The 21,545-nt window shown below is 39.1% G+C and overlaps 1 protein-coding gene across 1 annotated transcript; it reads right to left on the reverse strand.

Annotated features, from left to right (window-relative positions):
* Positions 1–6,407: 6,407 nt before the first annotated feature.
* On the reverse strand, positions 6,408–7,315 carry LOC113838920 (zinc finger protein 431-like). The gene is made up of 3 exons (XM_035453554.1): positions 7,301–7,315; positions 6,670–6,796; positions 6,408–6,472 (listed from the first exon to the last, which is right to left on the reverse strand). The coding sequence occupies exons 1-3, from the start codon at positions 7,313–7,315 to the stop codon at positions 6,408–6,410; spliced, it is 207 nt and encodes a 68-aa protein (XP_035309445.1).
* Positions 7,316–21,545: the final 14,230 nt, after the last annotated feature.

A 21,545-nucleotide genomic window follows, 5' to 3' on the forward strand; every position in this document is an offset into this window, starting at 1 on the left:
ATGAGTATGAAATGCCCTTCTTCATCTCTTTTGATTGATTATAGTTTAAAGTCTAATTTGTTAGATATTAGGATTATTACACCAACTTGTTTCTTGAGCCCATTTGATTGGAAAATTTTTTCCCATCCTTTTACTCTGAGGTATTGCCTGTCTTTTAAATTGAGGTGTGTTTCTTGTAAACAGCAGAAGGATGGCTTCTGTCTTCGTATCCATTCTGTTAGCTTATATCATTTTATGGATAAGTTAAGACCATTGGCATTTTGGGATATTAATGTCCATTGTTCATTGGTTCTTCTTTGTTTTGGATTTATTTTTGTTGGTGTCGTTGCGTGTGGATTTCACCCTCCTGTTTCTTTTGGTGTTTGGTAAAATTAGATTATCTATTGCCAGTGTTTTTGTGAGTGTAGTTATGTTCGTTGGGTTGGAGTTTTCCTTCCAGAACCTTCTGTAGTGCTGGATTTGTGGATATGTATTGTTTAAATCTCTTTTTGTCATGGAATATCTTGTTTTCTCCATCTATAGTGATTGAAAGTTTTGCTGGGTACAGTAGTCTGGGTTGACATTCATGCTCCCTTAGTGCTTGTAGGGTATCTATCCAAGACCTTCTGGCTTTCACATGCAAGCAGGTGTGGGGGATGGGGGGGTTGGGGTGAGTGATGTTTTCAGTGGGAGTTGGGAAAGGGCAGAGACTCATGTACATAGTTCCTCCAGATCTTGCTGGAGTGGAGTCCCTATATTCTGGTGGTGTCATATTGGTCTTTCTGTTGTTGAATGAAACCTTATTCTGTCTTCTTCCCATATCTTCTTTTAGTGGGTGCAGGTGGGATCTCTCTATCTCCTCTTGTGACCCAGTGTTGTGTGGGGGCCAGGAATTCAATGTTCACAATTCTGGATGATCTTTCCTCTCCTGGTAGTCTCCTCACTAGTTCCTGGGTCAGTCAGCGGAAAGGAAGAGTGGGGTGCTAGCAGATTCAGGGAGCAGGGATCTCCTCCCAGCCTTGGTGTGTCTACCCCAAGCCCGCAGGTGCACGGGGGGCTCTAGGTGCCTGCTGTTTTGGGCAGGAGTTGGGTAAGGGCAGAGACTCACCTAGTTCTGGGTCAGTCGCAGAAAGGATTGAAGAGTGGAGTGCTAGAAGATTCAGGGAGCAGGGAGCTCCTCCCTGCCTGGTCTTGTCTACTCCAAGCCGGCAGACGCAGGTGGGGTGGGGCGTTGGGGGGTCGGGGTGAGTGATGTTTTGGGCGGGAGTTGGGAAAGGGCAGAAACTCACTCACCTAGTTCCTAGGTCGGTTGGCAGAATGAAAGAGTGGGGTGCTAGCAGATTCAGGGAGCAGCGAGCTCCTCCCTGCCTGGGTGTGTCTACCCCAAGCCCGAAGGCGAGGGGGGGTCTAGGTGAGTGATGTTTTGGGTGGGAGATGGGTAAGGGCGGAGACTCACTTAGTTCCTGGGTCCATCTCGGAAAGCAATCCTTGTGATTTCAATCCCCAAGCTCCCTCCCTAAAACTTCTTCCAATCTCCACATCTCTTTGTAAATACCTTATGGTCTAAGCCTTAGACTTCAAGTCTCAGGATCTCCTCACAGTTTCGATGTTATCTCTAGTCACCACCATGCAGAGTTCTAAACTGAATATTTGCAGGTATCAGGGAAGGAGAATAGGAGCCCATTTAGACAAGTCAGACTTCATGCCTGCAAGTTTGTATTCTATCCTCACAGGATGTATAAACTCAATCAGGGGTACATCTCACATGTTAGCTTGTTGGCTCCCATTGATGCCTATTTATCACATGTTACACAAATTCACTCTTGTGGCTTTGGTTAGTCAACCATCTCTTAAAGACTTTTAATGTCAGTTTCTTATCTGATCATTAAGTTTGTACTTTTGCCTCATTTTGTGGAGATGTGAACCTGGAAAATTTCATAAGCACCAGGTCTCGGTTAGTTTCTGATGCAATCAATCATATATTTATTCTGACGCATTGAGGCGGGGATAAAGATGAAGTTACATCAGCCAATCACACTTACTACTATGAATGACATATTCATGTGGATGTATAGAAGGCTCAGCACTTAGAACACTGAGTGCTCATCCACAAGGACAGGTTCTGAGAAACAACATCTCTAACAGATATAATAAAACACTCGATTGAATACACCCATGATGTATTCAATGTTTCTTATATTATCTTATATTAAGAAGCTTAACATTAACATTCCTAAATTATGTTGAGAAAACAGCACATATTGGGAGTACATCATCAACACTTGGACTTGTACTCAGGAGGCAGACACATGAGAATAATGAGTTAAAATATATCCCTCATCATTAATGACATCTAAGCCAGGATTAATATTAAACAAGACAATCTGAAGGGTATTTGTGAAAATATGAAAAACATAACTAGGAACAACAAACCACCACACTTTCAGAGAAATCCTTAACACACTGCCTGATATTAAAAAAAATAAACAATGGACCACTTTAATGATGGGGGTAACATTCTAGAAATTGCAGCAGAAAAAATATCTATCACTAAGTCAAAGTACAAAATGAACAAAAGGCACAGAAGGAACACAAAGATATCAAAATAAACTTCACTAATTGTATTTGTCACACCTATAGCACACTTTGGCACGCATCTCAAATATTTCAAAACACTATCGCACACTTTGGCACGCATCTCAAATATTTCAAAAGAGATCCCACAAATCAGCATCTCCAAAATCAGTTTCCACTCTCTGCTTCATGAATAAGCTTAAGGATGTGAGTTCTTTCACCCCTGTTTTTGCTTCCGTGCAACTTTCATGTTGACCCTGTATCCCACTGGAACCAAGGGCCAAATTAAATATTTTATAAGGTGGCATAGATATTATGAACAGGAGAGAAAATAATATGAATCCTTAAGTTTTAGATGTGAATTAGATATTTCATGCACTTGAAGAGAAGCATAAATCTAAAAGTGATATCGATTTAAAATCACTGTGCAAGTGATACAGCTATGGAGGGAAAGGTTTCCCAATTGTCATAAGTCAGGCTATTCCTACAACTGTGAAAGGAAGGTGGCCTGAATACCAGCAGCTCTGAAGAGTAAGGTACCCTCCTTGTTTGGAAGTCAAGCTATTCCTGAATATTTAGAGAAAATGTATCCTGGACACCTAGGACTCTGAAGAAAACTCTACCCTGAGGGTCAGAAATCATGCTATACCTACAGCTGTGAAAGAAGGATATCCTGGAAAGCCACTTATGTTAGGAAAATGTATCCTGACAGTCAAGATATCAGGCTATACATGAAGTTGTGTTCTAGCGGGGGATGGTCTCTGAGCAGGATGTAGCACTCCAGCTACTCTCAGAGAACCATTAAAATGAGATTTTCTTCACCCTGCTAATAGAGTTTACTGTCATAAGTGTCCATTGCTTCTCTTCTCTTCTCCAGTAGGAAGTTTCCAAGCAATGATAACCATTTCTTCTTAGCTCCAGCCCAAATTGTCACTTTTATGCTTCACTCAACTATGGGGGAAACTGTTCCAGAAATGTAGCATTCTGCTACCTTACCAGTAAAAATAATTTCCTTCTGCTCTACTCCCCTAAGTGATATTCCCATCATAGGTATATGTTGCTTCTCTGTTGCTCTCCACTGGGGATTTCTGTATCCACTGTGGCAAAAGAAATTCTTCACTGAAACTCACTGAACAAATCTAATAGGGAGGGGGGAATCAAGGAAAGTGAATGCCACTCCCAATATGAAAAATGCCAGCTGCCAATTAACAAGCATAGGGTTCATATATGTCTTCTTAGGTGTATAGTTTTTTACGGAGAATATTTTTCAGCATGCTAGTTGGTAAAATTTCAATCCCTGAGCTTTAAAGTCAGTTGGGATTGGCTGGGTTCCTGCTTGGGGATTGCTTGGTTTTGAGCTCATGTTTACTTGGATTTTTCGTCAGAGGTTAAGGGATAAAGTTTTTCTGTTTACCTTTTGTTACAGACTCAAACTATTTCTTTCATTTTCAACCATAAGGCTCTTATATCAGGGTATGTTTCTTTAGCTCCAGTTTCGGTGACAAAGTCTGTTTATTTCACTGGACCTGGTTCCTGTGTCAGAGTGTGTTTCTTTGGTTGACCCATTTACTCTACACATAAGGCTTTATAAGTTCATAAATTAGTGTTTTTCCATGAGTGTGCTGGAGCAACAATACAAAAATTGACATCATAATGCTTGCACATATTGTTGACAATGTCAACTTTATTCTGCAAAATAAACACAGTTGTGTAACCGATTGGAAGTGTGGTGGCGAAAGATCCAACCAAATACTCGACAATGAGAAGGCCTCATTTTCTTTTTCAGGTATTAAAAATGATGGTAACATGAAAAGGCTTTAACAGATTGATTGCGCACAAAGTTTTACACCCGCAAAAACTGCAAAATATAACTAAACTGACTACATTTATACTATCACTGTTGAATAATCTTTTTATAATGATTTCAAAGACTCCTTTATCACAGTGATTACCTTAATATGGTTTTTCTTCAGTATGTCTTCTTTTATGCACTTTAAGATAGCTTTTATATGCAAAGGTCTTTCCACACTGATTACATTCATAAGGTTTTTCTCCTGAATGTGTTCTTTTATGCATATGAAACCCACTTTTGTAGGCAAAGACTTTACCACACTGAACACATTCATAGGGTTTCTCTCCAGTATGTACTCTTTTATGTGCTTGAAGATGACTACACTGAGCAAAGGCTTTCCCACACTGATTACATTCATAGGGTTTCTCTCCAGTATGTAACTTTTTATGCACTTGAAGATTACTATGCTGAGCAAAGGCTTTACCACACTGATTACACTCATAGGGTTTCTCTCCCGTATGTGTTCTTTTATGATCTTGCAGATGAATGAGCCGTGAAAAGGCTTTATTACACTGATTACATTCATAGGGCTTCTCTCCAGTATGTGATCTTTTATGAGTTACAAGATTGCTGTGTTGTGAAAAGGCTTTGCCACACTGATTACATTCATAGGCTTTCTCTCCAGTATGTAACTTTTTATGCACTTGAAGGTTACTGTTCTGAGCAAAGGCTTTACCACACTGATTACATTCATAGGGCTTCTCTCCTGTATGTGTTCTTTTATGCACATGAAGAGCACTATGAAACGCAAAGGCTTTACCACACTGATTACATTGATAGGGTTTCCCTCCTGTATGTGTTTTTTTATGGCTTTGAGGATGACTCTTATATGCAAAGGCTGTAACAAATTTTGTATCTATCGAAGGCGTCTCTGCAGTTTGGCTACTTTTCCTGCAAGGAAAATTGACACTTTTAAATTCTTTACCATATTCAATGTAATGTTGAGTATTGACATTTGTATAAATTAATATTAAAATTGTTTCAATTGTAAAGATGATTCACTGTTATCTCTGTGTTTACACTCATGTTTTTCCCTTCTTTAAAGTTTTGTTTTGCATCTATGAAGAACTCTGTGAATTAGAATCCTTTATTATATGGTTATCATTTGCAGAACCTTTTTCTATATGGGATATTTCACATATTAAAGAGAACTGGAAAATTTCATAACTTCATCCTTCTTACTGTATTTTTAAATTTTCCTATACTTTGCGTCATACTACATTTGCTAACTGAACTAGAATAAACAGAAGTATTTCACAGTCCTAGACTCATAGAGATTTTCTGCAGTATGGGCTTGTTGGTGTATTATCAATGAAGCTGGCAAACAAATTACTTGTATACTTGAATCAAATACAACAAGAATGCAAAAATCTGGCACTAATACATGTCTTATAAATATTCTGTGAGAGAGGTATATTATGTCCTCCATATCCCTTTGCTCATTTGTCTTGTATCCTGAGTAATATATGATATACCTAGTAAAGGAAATATTACAAAGAAGAGACTTGCACATTAACACAATTTGACTTTCCATGCCTTTTTGACATGTGCTAGAGAGATTATCATTTATATAAAATAACTTCCCCTTGACCGTTGAAAATAATTGCCCCCTCAATAAATTTAGAAAAGTGACCACAAGTATTTGAGTAATACCAGATTTCCTATGGGGTGTTTGATTTTGGAGATACATTTATCACCTCAACCATGTGTATTCCCTTAGTCATATAGGTATTGTGAGATAAATGGATTGGCAATTCTACAGCATAGCACCCATGGTGTGATGATTCAAGTGGTAAAATCTCTCAGAGCATTGGTTCCTTGTCATCTTTCTTAATAAAATGCATTTCATCTACCTGAAATTCAGGTATATGATTTGGTGTGAGTTTAATAATCATCAATGTACTTCAAGCTGTGTTTAATTATACTTTTGTTTCAATTTGAAACTTCCAGGACACATTTCAATTTTTTTCAGAGGCACATTTCTGTCAATTTTTCATGAAAATTACCTTTCATGTCTTTTAGAACTTGGAAAATGTTCTTCAATTGTATGGTCTTCCCAACTGTATCCTAAAATATAGTACCAGAAAATGTATATTACATTATTGATAAATGTTCAAAATTTAAATTACTGTCTTCAAAGAACTACAGAACTTTGATTTATTTCCTACATTCTTATTCTGTCTCAATCAAATTAAAGAAGAGCATCAATAAGAAATGCTCAGTTGTACTATTATTTTAAAATGTGAAAGAAAATACACACTTACCTATATCATTGAGGTTCTTGTAGGTCTCCAGCATGACATCTTTGTAGAGATTCTTCTGAGAAGTATCCAGCAAAGTCCACTCTTCGCAAGTGAAGTGGATATGCATATCTTCATAGCTCAGGACATTCTAAAGTACCACATACATATGTGAAACTAAAATCATGATACTGACCATATTGTAAATGTATTTTTCAATAGAACAGTATTTTAGGATGTGTTACTTTTATGCTATGGAATATTGGTTTAATAATGTAAATATGTGTTGCTTTTGTTTATGCTATATTAGTTTAATTCTGTGAAGTGGTGATTCTTGGTTTGTCTTCAACACCATATGTTCTGATAAAGAGGTATGATCCAGCTACCCAGCCATACAGCATGTCATGAGTAGGAGGGAAAGTGCAATACATAGAAAGGGAGAAAAGGAAAAATTCTAGAGGCAAAGATAGATGAAATCATTTAAGTTAAGAAAAATTGGCCAGAAATAATCCAAGTAAAGGCCAGGTATTTATAAATAGTAACATGTATCTGTGTATCTATTTGGGACCTGGGAGGTGCCCTCCACAAAAGGTATAAAACTAAAGACCTGGGGGTGGGGGAAAACCAAGGCATTAAAGGAGTAAAACTTCTGTACCCAACATGGGGCCATATTTCCATATAAGGCCTGGAAAGCTGAAAACAATTGTTTCCTTAGTGAATTTCTGCCTACTGGGGAGTCCTTGAACAGCCAGTACTATAAGTAGTAATGATAAGCTCAGTTAAAATGACTGCCATAGCACAATGATGGGAAGTCTAGAGTTCTTGGAAAGCAGTATGTAGCTCTTGGTGACCTGGGTTGTGAGTTTTTGACTTTGCTTTCAGGAATTCAGAAGTAGGCATAGCGAGCTGGGAAACCATGCAGAAGATCCATGTGTAGCTTAGCAGTCTAATGTTTGCTTTGGCAGTAAAAAGGCTAAAAGTCATACAGTAAAATAGCTACAGATGTAAATGGAATTGAAAGAGTGACTGTGGAAATGAAGGATTCTACATACATTATGAATACCTTAACTTTAAAAAAGTGTAAAATGTTTGTCAAATGAAAATAACAAATGCTTTGGAGAAGAACTTTTGCTTTTGTTTCCACAGGACACATGAGGACATTTGTTTCAGATTGACATAGATATTGTTTGAGCGTCACAGGATATATATATATATATATATATATATATATATATATATATATCAACTAAAGTCACTGATGCTTTTCACAGGAGTTGAACATAATGTACAATTTTCTTAGGGATCCCTTAAGAAGGCCTACATCCTCATAGAGCAGTAAGTGTCTATAGAACATGACTTCCACATTCCCAAATGTTGGCGGGTGGGAGACTTTTGATTATTTGGTCTGTTGTGGATGATTGCTGTATTTAGGGAAATATAAGAATGATAAGACAAAAGGGTAAAATATTGAATCTAGTATTGTGAAAGGCAATGATATCACCATCTTTATTAAAGTTGTTACACTATTTGCAATATTTAAAATACAAACCTGAAAATAGAATGCAATGTTCATAACCTTTAGAAATCAGCATTCCAGTTTTCTAATCTGTGTTCCCAATGCTACTCAAAGCAGTGTCTATAAGTGAACACTGGCCAGTGATACTGGTCGAGCTATATCCCCACATGCCAGAGTTGCAGTGTCACATACCTGCCAAAACTATGTTCTTCTCAATAAAAAATCTAGAATTTCATCCTGCATGAATTAACTGTGGATGAATTTTTACATGTAAATGTTAAATGCAAAGTGCTGAATGTCAAAAAGATACTGGAAAAACCAGGCCTCTTTGAGTTAGGCAAGCTGCTTTCCATATATTCATTAAAAATATTGAAGTTGACTAGAAACTTGCTCCTACACCAAGCTCCCTGCTTCCAATGCTCTGATCAAATTAAGTCCACAGAGAAAAGTTTCTGAGACACCTACCCCTAGGTCAGATAATTTACATGGACCACATGGGAATTCACAACACAAGGAATCTGGCAGCACTCCTCCACTCAGATACAGGGAGGAACCATGACACTGATAGAGGAAATCCTGAAAAGTTTACCTATGTCACATGGAAACCTAGAGACCCTGTCTCAAACATGCAAACTTTAAAAGGCAAACACTCAAAAGTATTCTCTGATATTTACACCAAAACCATGACATGCATGCCCAACTTCTACACCTAAAAAATCACATGAATTTAAATAGACATAAATTAATTAATTAATTAATTAATTAATAATAAAATTATAATAGGAAGTTTTAGCACACAGCCTTATATTTCAATAGCTGGGCAGCAGAGACAAATTTCTGTGAATTTGCGGTCAAACTCATTTCCATTCTGAGTTCAAGGACAGCATAAATTTTATGTCTCAACATAAAAATCCCAACTCTGGTTATAATTCACTCATCATGAAATTAATTTTCTAAAATACACTGGAGTGATTCAGGTTAATCTCACCAGAGGACCCAGGTAAAGGACAATATATCTTAAAGTCATTTGTGATATCTGCCAGTGGTGGCTGTCAAGGTATTTTCAGTTATGAATATAGCTGAGTATGGTAGCAGAGACAGGCAGATCTCCATGAATTCAAACCAATTTGCACTACATAGTGAATATGATAGTAAGACTTTCTCAATCACACACACACACACACACACACACACACACACACACACACACACACTCAGAAATATACTGATAGCAACAGAGCTCCAACAAATTTCCATTCCCCATAAGCTTATGTTTCCAAGTACATTCAGACTACCAACATTCTTCTCTTTTGCTGCAATTAAATTATCTGAATAAAAGCTACTCCTGTAATGAGCAGATTTGGTTGTTGCTCCTAGGCCAGTTTCTACTGAAGTGGGTACTTAGGACAGAAACTCTCAAGTCAGTCATTGAAGGGAAAACATGTGCTATCATTGTGTCTTGATTTTCTCTTTTGCTTTGCCACTATCTTGTGCTCAAACATCTCTCTTAACAAGCCCAGGCCCACATGTTCAAAGACATTGCCACCTCAGGGGAAGTGTTCTTCCCACATAAAGCATCAGTCAACACAAGCGTTTACAGGCAGAAATCAGACATTCTGACCTAAGAACACACTCAATTAGTGTTCTCTCAGATGACCCCAGATTTTGTCATGTTGATACCTGAGCCTATTTAGGAGACAGAGAAAATAATATATGATGAGGTTTTAAAAATCCAAAGCCAATGTATTAATCATACCCATCACTTACACAGCAAAGACTCAAACAAGAAGACAGCAACAACTGGAGAGCACAGATTTGTCAGAAAATGGTAAGAGGCAAACAAGTAAGATAAAGATGAAAGAAACTAAACCTTCTCTCCACAGCAACTTCACCCACATCTAAAATCATGAGGAAGTGATAACATAAGAAGTTTTATGAAGACACATTGGTAAAGGTCCAACATTTTTAAGTAAATTTATATAACTAGAGTACCATTATATATTACAGAAAATCAATACACAAATTCACATAATATGAGGGCTAAACTTGTCAAAAGGTACAACAATCAAAAAGATATAAAATATTTTGGAAAGTGTGAAAGGGTTGGTGAGAAAAAGCTAAGAAATAAGGCAGGAAAATATTGTCAACTTTTAATCAAAAGAACAAAGAAAACATAGGAAAGGAAATGGGTAATCTTGACCAATGTTACCCATCTCCCTATAACTCTAGGTGTATAAAAATAAAATAAACACAGACTTCACAACTTTCACAAAATTACCTCAAAATGACCCTAAAGCTGTTGTTTGTAACACTCAAGCTACTGACATTTATTTCAACACAGAAGCACCATGCTCTAGAGCTCTCACCAGAAGTAGAGTTGATCTCATGCAACAGATCAGCAGCTCCTTATAATTCATTTTGTTTCAGGTAAATACAACCCCACTGATGCTCAATCAAAAAACAACATAGAATGTTCATTTAAAAGACAGGTAGACCAGGCAGGGGAGGAGGGGATGGAGAGGGAACTGGGATTGACTTGAAAAACAATATTGTTTCTAATTTACATTAAAAAAATGAGAAAAATCATGTTCATACAACAAGGACATATGTTCAACCATGTTCATAGCAGCATTGTTTGTAATAGCCAGAAACTGGAAGCAACCTAGATGCCCCAATACTACAATTCACAGGCAAAAGGAAGGAAGTAGAAGAAAGCATTCTGAGTGAGGTAACCCAGTGACAAAAAGACAAACACCATATGTATTCACATATATATGGGATTCTACATGGAACAAAGGATTACCAGCCTACAATCAAAACCACCAGAGAAGAGGGGAAACAAGGAAAATCCTAAGAGAGATATGCATGTCACACAGATAATTGGAAATGGATAAGATCTCCTGAGCTAAGTGGGAGCATGGGGAGAGGGGAGAGGGAGTTAGGAGAAGAGAAGGGGAGAAGAGTAGGGCAGAAAAAGGAAGATGTAGTCAGGGGAAGAATAGAGGAGAGCAATGAAAGAGATACCTTAATAGACAGAGCCATTATAGGATTCAAGATAAATCTGGCACTAGGGAAATGTCCAGAGATTACAAGGATGACACAAAGTAGCAATCTAAGCAATAGTTGAATAGTTAACTTAAATGCCTTTCCCCAATAATGAGATTGATGACTGCCTTATATGCCATCCTAGAGTGTTCATCCAGTAGCTGATACACACAGGTAAACACTGAGATAAACTCCTTGAATCTAGTTTCAGATAGGAAGGGGTGATAAGCAAATGCATCAAGACCAAGCTGGAGAAACACACAGAATCAGCTGACCTGAACAAGGGAGGGCTCATGGACCCCAGACTTGTAGATGGGAAACCAGCATAGGATTGATCTGTGCCCCCTAGAATGGGTGTCAGTTATGAGACCTGGGCAATCTATGGAGCCTTTGGTAGTAGATTAGTATTTATCACTCCTATGTGAATTTACTCTGGGAACCCATTACACATAAAGCAACACTCATCTTAGAAGCACAAAGATGGGCCTAGGACATTCACCACATGATATGATGGACTTTGAAGATCACTAAAATTCCCAGGAAAGCAGAAAGGAGATTTGAAAGGGTAAGTGAGGAGCAGTGGAGGAGGAGGGGGGAACTGTGATTGACATGTAAAATAAGCTTTTTTCTAATTTAAATAAATAGAAATATTCCCCAAAACAAAAACAGCAAAGAAAAAGAAAAATGGTATTAAATATGATTTAATGTCCTATGGCACATAACATGGAATCTTCCCAATCTACCCGGTCAGCACCATGAGAAATCTCTACATATCAGAAACTCCTTTTCTCCCCTAGAACTAAACTTCACGGAATGACATCATTGTGGTTAGTTGCAAGCAGTTTAATCATCTATTCATGAAAGACAATCCACATCACAATTTTTGTACAAGTTCCTAAAGTATTTGAAATATTTATAAAACAAACCTGAAAATGGAATGCAATATTCAGAACTACTAGAAACCAGATATACAGTTCTCTAATCTGTCTACCCACTGCAAACAAAAGCAGTTCCCACATATGAACATTTGACAGTGACACTGCAAGAAATATATCCTCATATGACAGGGCTGCAGAGTCTGCCATTACCCAGGAAATCCATCCTGGGAAGCACAGAGGATAAAAGCCACTGTCCAGGTTATCACATGTACCAACAAAACTATACTTTGGCTCATGTTTCATTCAAATCTCAATAGATTTGAAACGTCACTAGTTGGCAGTGGCACTTGCCTTTAATACTAGCACTTGGGAAACAGAGACAGGTGGATCTCTGAGAGTTCAAAGTCAGGCTCGTCAACAGAGTGAGTACTAGGATAGCCTCCAAAGCTACACAGAGAAACCCTCTCTCCAAAAATCCAAAAAGAAAAATGAAAAAAAAACATTGTTTAAGTTGACTATAAGCTTGCTCCTATACCCAGCTTGCTGCTCACAATACTCTGATCAAATTAACCCCATAGAGCAAAGATAGTGAGAGACCTCCCCATATGTCTAATAATTTAAATGGGAAGAAAGGTATTTCCCAAGACAGGGAATCTGAACACACTCTCCCCATCGATACAGGCAGGGCTCACCACACTGTCTGCCACACCTCACCATCTGTTCCTCCCAATCTGTAGACAGCATCCCCTAGCTCAGCATTTTGTTGTTTCCCAGATCAATGAAGCTCTCAGCTCAGCTCCCTGCAGCAGCAACTCCACCACAGCAAACAAAACCGCTGTCTCCTCTTCAAAGTCAAGCCTGGAGCCTGGTGACAGGAAGAGCCCTGCACTTCTTCTGACAGGCAGGTTGCAAGGGGCGATTGATTGCTTAGTGAGGCTTGAGTGATAAGAGCACCTCCCATAGGTTTAGATTGTGCTTAAGTCACAGTATTGTGGTTCCTGACCACGCCTCCCACACAAGAAAAGAATCTTTACTACCTCTACAGCGATTTGCATTTCAATAGCACTGGCCCCTGGCTCAGATTGCAGAGCCTGATAGCTTCCTAGTCTCCATAGCAACTTCCCCTTGTCCGCCAGGATATAACTGGAAAGTTTCTACACAACAAAGAGCCTCTCTTTGTTGCAGCAATCTAAATCAGACCAAATCAAAATGAATTATAAAAAGCTCAAGTGGGAGACACAGCACAGGGATGGAAATTCACAGCCACCCTTTCTTCATTACACTATCCTCCCCTTCCTTCCCTCCCATGTCTTCAATCCTGGGAAAAAAACCACAAGATAGAATTGTAACAGTGTCCTAAGGCTTCTAACATGCTGCGGCGGATTCCAAGAGGTTGGTGGACAAAAGTTGTGGCACAGGAGAGTAGGGCAGGCTGGGAAATGTAGTTCCAAGTGAGGTCTCTGTGGGGAGTGGGAAAAGTCTCTAGGAACTTTTGGTTGACCCAGCTGGCTTTGCATGCAAATGAGCGAGTGAATCAGTGACTGACAGAGCTAAGTGATAGACTGAATTGAATGGAGTCTGCAGCCAGGAGGCAGCAGTCAATGTTACAGTTTAGGAGTGGCCAGGAATCGAGCATGGTGGTGCTGGGAAGTTAATTCATGAGCTTTCCCAAGTGCCTGTGGGATTCCGCCTGGGAGTCCATGAATGAATAAATGAACGACAAAATGAATAAATAAATGTTTGAATGAATGGATGGATTGTGTGCAACCACATTGGTGGAGGAAGGCAGCGACCAGGACAAGCCAGGAGGGAAGAAGGGAGCCCAGTGCAGCCAAGGGGCTGTGTTCCAGGCTCTGAAGGTGTTGGGGGGAGGAGTTAATGAGGTAAATAGCTGTTATTGTATGTTACATGAAAGAGATATGATGCACTAGGGAAATGTCTGAAGTTCTACAAAGATGACACCAGCTAACAATCTAAGCAACACAGGAGAGCCTACCTTAATGCCTCTCCTGATATTGAGATTGATGACTGACTTATATGCCACCCAATAGCCCTCATCCAGCAGCTGATGGAAGTAGAAGCAGACACCCACAACTGAACTGAACTGGAATCCAGTTACAGAGAAGGATGAGTGATGAGCAAAGGGGGCCAGACCAGGCTGGTGAAACCCACAGAAACAGATGACCTGAACATTGGGGAACTCTTGCTCCCCAGACCGATAGCTGGGATACCAGCATGGGACTGATCCAGACCCCAGGAACATGGGTTTCATCGAGGAAACCTCAGAAATCTACCAGACCTCCAGTAGTAGTTCGGTACCTATTCCTAGCATAGGTGTAGAATTTGGGAGCCCATTCCACATAGAAGGATACTCCCTGAATCAAGACACACAGGGGTGGGCCTAGGCCCTATCCCAAAGGACACAGCAGACTCTGATGACACCCTGTGGAAGGCCTCATCCTGCTGGGGGAGCAGAAAGTGTATAGGATAGATAGGATTTTAGTTGGGGGGAGTTGTGGGGGCGGAGGGCAGGGAGAGGGAACTAGGATTTAAAATGTCTACAGTAGCATAGGTATACATTATTTTAAAAAGGTGGGTAACTGCCCACAATTTTCAAAAAGAGAAAAATAAGGTCATATCAAATAATCAAGCACATTTAAGGAAATGAATTCAGGAACCTCTGCTCCTGTTAGTAATAATATTCTGGAGTTTCGTGGACGAGAGAATATCCATGTTTTAGGGTTTGCCATGCCTAGCACACACAGCTTTACTGTCATGCCTGTTATATTACACACATGCAGCTTTCCTTGGCTATCCTATGGTTCCAGAATCTACCACAACTTCAAGTGTCCACTGCAAGCATTGTACTCTCTGGCACTCTCTGAAGGAGTTCCAAATATATTACAGATTCAGCAGATCTCCAAGAGCCCTTCAGTCTTGGATTGTCAGTCAAGACAATAAGGCAAAAAAATCCCTGTAAACTCCAAACAGTCTGTGTTCTAGCCAGATATCAAGCAAGGGTATTTCCTATGCATTCAACCAACTATATGTTGATTCCATTGCTAACTTTAGTATTCACAGTCAGGATCCAGAGAATAGTAAATATTGATCCTTATTATATAATCCAGTACAAATACCATGAACTGGAATGGCATTACAACTTCTAGAAGGGGGAAGAGTCTTCTCATCTCAATGAACTTAATATAAAAGCTAATGTCTCATAAACATACCACAGAGAATAATATGATTTGGATAAGCTCTCATAGTTGTTCTTGGAGAAGTGTCTGTTGTCTGAATCTAGATCTTATCAAGTTGAAAATTATTATTAACAACTACACAAAACTGGTATCAATTTCTGTATAGACAGAGAAAACCTTCCTAATTCAGCGATATCTCAAATACCAATTAGCCATGTTTGATGACAATATAAAACCTTTTGTGTATGGATTTACTCATTTCCCAGATGTAAGCAGCAATTTTCTGAGGATTACAAGGACAGAATTGTGAACATCATGTAGAGTAAGGCATAGTGCAGAAGTCTTCTGACCAAAGTTTTTACCTTTTTACATCAGAATCCCAGCCAAGTTTGAGGAACTGACCCATTATATTTTTACCAAAGAGAATCAGAGAGACACAGAGAGACAGAGACAAGTAGATGTAGACAGTGAGACATACACAGAAAGAAAGATACACATGCAGAGAGAGAGGGCTACCTAAGAATCCTTTGAAATATAACTTAAAAGTCATCAAAAACAGTCAAATGTCTTGGTATCAATGCTTAAATGTCATTCACCCTCACAAGATAACACCTTTCCAAACTCATTCTTTCTAGTAATATCTGTACTAAATCCAAGATAAAATTTCTTTTTACTGAAGTGTTTTCACGTGAGGCAGAACAGGTAATCTCTGTAAGTTCCAGGCCTAGCATAGCTACTACATAATCAGTTCCAGGGCAGACAGGGTTAGAAAGAGTCTGTGTCTCAAAATAGACTCACTCCAATAATTTCTACATAATAAACTTTAGAACTGTGAAAATGGTTTAACAGATAATGTACTCACCTTACAACTATCCTTTTACTTTTGCATTCTAAAGACAGTTACTACAGTAAATGCCTATAATCCAATGCTTTAGGTGACAGATAAAATGCAGACATAAGAAATCCTGCCAAGTCTATTTAAGTGGCACAGCAAACTAGAGACCATGTCTAAAACATGATAACTGTAAAAGACAAACATCCAAAAGTCTTCTCTGAGACAGGTGTTGGTGGTTTATGCATTTAATACTAGCACTCAGGACACAGAGGCAGGTGGATCTATGTTTTTGAGGCCAGCCTGGTCTACAGAGTGAATGCCAGGATAGCCTGCAAAACTACAGAGATAAACCCTGTCTATATAAAACAAAAAGAAAATTTGTTCTCTGATATTTACTCCAAACAATGAAACATATGCACAGCTTCCACACATAAAGAATCGCATACATGCAAACAGACACATGTAAATAAATAAGAAAAACTGTAATGGGATGGTTTGGCACACACCTTATATTACAATACCTGGGCAGCAGAGACAAGCAAAGTTCTATGAATTTTGCGCCAATTTCATCTGCATTTGGAGTTCAAGGCCTCACCCTCCCTGGGGAGAAGAAAGGGGATGCTATGGGCATTGGCAGGAGCAGGTGAGTAAGAAAAGGAGAGAAAACTGTGATTGACATGTAAAACAAGCCTTATATAATTTAAATTTAAAATGAGAAACAAATGCTCCATGAGGCAAAAAAAAAGAAAATAAAAGAAGATTTTTAAATCTGATTTCATGGAGTATGTCACATAACATGGAATCTGCCCTATCTACCTGCCAATCACCATGCACACTTGAGAAATATCTGCACATCAGAAACTCCTTTTCTACACTGCAACTAAACTTCATTGAATCACATCATTGTGGTTAGTTGCAACACAACGTTACAAGCATTCTAATCATGTATTCATGAAAGATGATTCAAATAAAAACTTTTCTACAAGTTATTAAAATATTTGCTATATTTATAATACAAACTTGAAAATGGAAAGCAGTATTCAGAAGTCTTAGAAACCAGACAGTTTTCTAATCTTTCTTCCTATGTCATCCAAAAGCAGTGCCCATGTGTGAACACAGGACAGTGTTCTGCAAGAAATATCCTCCCATTCAAGGGCTGCAGAGACTCACATTACCCAGTAAATCTATACTTGGAGGAATAGAGTACAAAGCCAATGTCCAAGTCACCACATGTACCAACTGAACTGCAGTCTGGCTCATGGTCCATCCAAGTCCCAACAGACTTGAAAACTCACTGGGTGGTGTGGGTACATGTCTTTAATGTCAGCAAGTGGGAGGCAGAAGCAGTAGTATCTCTGTGAGTTCAAGACCAGACTGCACTATAAGATGAATCCCAGGACAGCCTTGACTGTTAAACTGGGAAACCCTGCCTTGAAAAACAGCAGTCTCTGGATAACTAAATAAATAAAAGACATGATAGCTCAAGAGACCTTTCCACATGTACATCCATCTCATTTCACTTTCAATGTCTGAAGATCCTATATTGACATAAGTAAAGAGGTTTACAATGTGAAGTCAGAACTACATTGATAACAGCTAGTTTATTAAGGAATAGTACTCATGCAAGGGAACCACTCAAATGGATCATTTTAAAACTCTGAGGTCATACAGTCACTTAATTTAAGAAGGAGCAATCAAGAGGTCATTGCCCTGGAAAGGACACCTGTGTCAGCTGAGAGAGCTTGTCTCAGAAACCTTATTCTAATAGGCTGGATGTGCAGCTCTTTTAGAATTAATATGCCTTTCCAATGAGAAATAACTCCACAGGGATTAAAAGAAGGAAAATCTCTGTAATGAGAGCATGCACCTATCTCTGGCTAATTCTCAAACAGGAGAGACACTAAAACGGATTTTCTGTTTGTTTTTTTTTTTTGAGAGAGGGTTTCTCTGTACAACAACACTAGTTGTCCTGGAAGTAACTCTGTAGACCACAGTGACCTTGAACTCACAGTTAACTTACCTGACTTTGACTCACAAGGGCTGGGATTAAAATCATTCACCACCACCACCAGCCTCATAAATCATATCTTGCATTCCACATATGCTGTCATCTCTAATTTCTTTTAGGGTCAAAAGGAAGCTTACACTTAGAAGAATTGAAATAGTGACAGGAAACTGCAAGTTGGGCCAATTAGGCAAATGAAAGACATCAACAGAAAAAATATTACCATAATCATTTCATAGTACATGAGTAACATGAAACAACACATCATATTTACTGAGAGGTCCTGAGGTAGAGGAGCCATAAGATGAGAAAGACAGGAAAATCAGAATAAAGAAAAGATAAATGGTTTGACAGGGAGGTCTTGCTTAAGCTATGTCTTTCTCTAATTAATCTTCTTAAAAGGAATAACTTCTTGTATGCTACTTCTAGGGGAAAATGGAGGGAAATAGGACACTTCTAGGAAGTCAGAAGAAATTATCATACAATGGGACCAACTCAGGAGAAGGCTACTCAAACAATGTAGCACAAGGGGAACAGAGGGTATCCCAAGAACATTACTGACTAAGCCCACAGTGACCTTGGGATGGAGTAAACAAAGCTCTTTGTGGTGGGAAGAGCTGTGTTCTCAATCTGAAGCAACCACTCCAAAAATGCCCTGGCTCCAGATCATTAAATTCTCTCACAAGCATCTTCTTTCTTTTAATGGAGGAGCTCTATTTTATTCTGGATATCTCAGGGACTGATGGAAGTCTAAAAGGCATGGACCCCAGGCTGTTACTGGCTCTGACAAGCATATTCCTGTGTTTTAGAAGGAGGTATGTTCCTTTGACATGAGTGAGGGCCTAAACAGAAAGTTTTCCTTGCTCAGTTCAACCCTCAACAAACAGTGTTTCCTTTTTTCAAATACTAGTCATGTGGTTTCATCTTTTCCATTTGGCAGAACGGTGATTTTCTTTACAAGAAAACAGGACCTGAATGGCCCATTATGTCCAAATATTCATTGTGACCCAGTGATGCCCCCTTGAGCAGCCTGTAAAAGACCTGTTCTGTGATATGGGGATGGGCCTAGGAGCTGTTTTTAAATCAGGGGTTTCTCCTTTGTCATGGTTTGGAGCCAAAAGCCTGGACAATCATAAAGAACAAATGTGTAATTTAACTTCCTGATCTCTAAGAGGCTTAGTTAGCATACTACTAATTTCTGGGTTATTTTAGATCAGCCCTCCTTCAGCTAAATTCTGTTTTGTGGGACTTACTATCACCTAAGAATTGATAATTTTTTATATCAACAATTATAGTCTTTCACATCAAAGTTTAACAGTGGAGAGCGATCCAACAAAAGAAGGTCATTTAAAGACATTTTTAGTGGCCCATGCCTTTAAATCCTGCACTTGGGAGGCAGAAGCAGATAGATCTCTGTTAGTTGTGGGCTAGAGTGCACCACAGAGAAAGTTCCACAATAGGCTCCAAAGCTATACAGAAAAACACTGTCTCAAAAATACATGAATAAATATAAAAATAAAAAAATGAAAAAGAATGCCATTTACACCATTCCCAAATTTAAGTCCAAATGGATCTCACACATACAGGATAAACATAAAGTGCAGAACTTTTAGAAGACATTAGAGAAACTAGGCCTTTTGATGTTTGGAAAATTGACTTTCCTATGCACCAAAAGGACATTGGTGTTTTCTACAATGATGTTTCTACATGAATTTCCCTGGTTGAAATGATTTCCACAGATGCAGCCCACAGATTGAAGTTTCCATGGACCAGCACCAGGGTCTGGTATGTTTTGAGGACCACATGGGACCTCAGAGAACACTGAATGTGGCACCAGGTTCCCACCCAGCCTTGAGGAGGGCCTGCCACAATGTCGCCCATGCTCCCCATTCCATCATCACCTTGCTCACCATGCTGTGGCTTCCATGCTCATCCATGCTCCCCTCCCAATCCCCTGCAGTAGCATTCACAGCACAACAATGAATCCACTGGTGCCTGTTCCACTGTAAACAAAGCCTGCAGAATGATTCTAGGAAATGTCCTGCAAGACATGTGACTGGACGGTTGGACAGGTGACCCTGACTGGTTAGTGTGTCTTGAGAGACAAGAGCACTTCCTTAAGTTTTAGAGTGTGATAAAAGACACAGCACTGGGATCCCTGGCCCTGACTTCTAGTATAAATCCTTAACTTTTAGAGATCTGCAGAGACACAAATTTCAATATCCCTTATCTGTGTCTCCAGTAGATGACCCAGCTCTCTTCCTTCAGTTCACAGGTACATCCTTTTCTCCCTCATCCACACAATGTGCTTGGATTGCACAGACCATTACAGAATACAGACTGGAATGATTCTCTTATTCAAGAGATGGAAGTGTGCACAGATTATTAATGCATAAAGATATATTTTTAGGATACAAAAGAAGATGTTTGTGCTGGGTACTGGTGGCACACACCTTTAATCCCAGCACCCAGGAGAAAGAGGCAGGCAGATCTCTGTGAGTTTGAGACGAGCCTGGTCTACAAGCACTAGTTCCAGGACAGCCTCCATAGCAAGTGGAAACCGTGTCTGAAAAAAAAATAATGAAAAAAAAAGAGAAGACGTTTATTTCGTTATTTCTTGCTGACTTCAGGAGAACGGAGTCTGATTTTTACCTGAAAGTCACAGGCACTTCAGACAACCCTGAGATTAATGCAGAAATCAGCTCACAAATAAGATGATTTATCTTTCTCCTATCAGAACAATGTGTGATAGCTCCATTGCATTGGTAGTTTTAATTCCTGAAATTCACATCAAGTTTTTGTGAAATTATTAATAATTAAAAACAGATTCCTCATGGTTAGTTGAATACTAAGAGAGGATGGGGCTAGGAAGAATGCCTTTAAGAGCACTATGTTGAACCAGAACATCTTCCTCAGAGGTCAGGTGAAAAAACACTTGCATCATTAAATATTCTCTACTTGAACGGGACTGGTAGAATGAATCTCTCCATGTTTGTAGAAAGTGGATTTATGAGAATGTCTCACAGGCTCTTGTCCAGTTAGTCCAACAATGGATGTCTACCAATGGAAAGTTGAACAGTCCAATAGTTTTTTGAGTCTGGATGAGTCTCAATGTCTCAGCTGGACTTCAATATACACAAGTATTTCAAAGAAAATGGCTCTAAAGTTATGAAAAGAATAAACTCAGTAGCCAGAGCTAGGGCAACCAGGCAAAGAGAGAGAGCTTTACTTCTTCAATTTCCTTATATATGTATGCTGCTGCCAAAAGATGTGACCCAGATTATAGATAGGTTTTCTTCTAATATTTTCAATTTTTTGGAGACAGCATTCATATATATAGCCCTGCAACATATTCTGCAGACCAGGTAGGCCTCAATACCAGGAAATCCAACTCCTGAGGGGAGGCATTAGAGATGGGCACCAA

Source organism: Cricetulus griseus, unplaced genomic scaffold (genome assembly GCF_003668045.3).
Source record: "Cricetulus griseus strain 17A/GY unplaced genomic scaffold, alternate assembly CriGri-PICRH-1.0 unplaced_scaffold_1, whole genome shotgun sequence".
Classification (NCBI taxonomy): domain Eukaryota; kingdom Metazoa; phylum Chordata; class Mammalia; order Rodentia; family Cricetidae; genus Cricetulus; species Cricetulus griseus.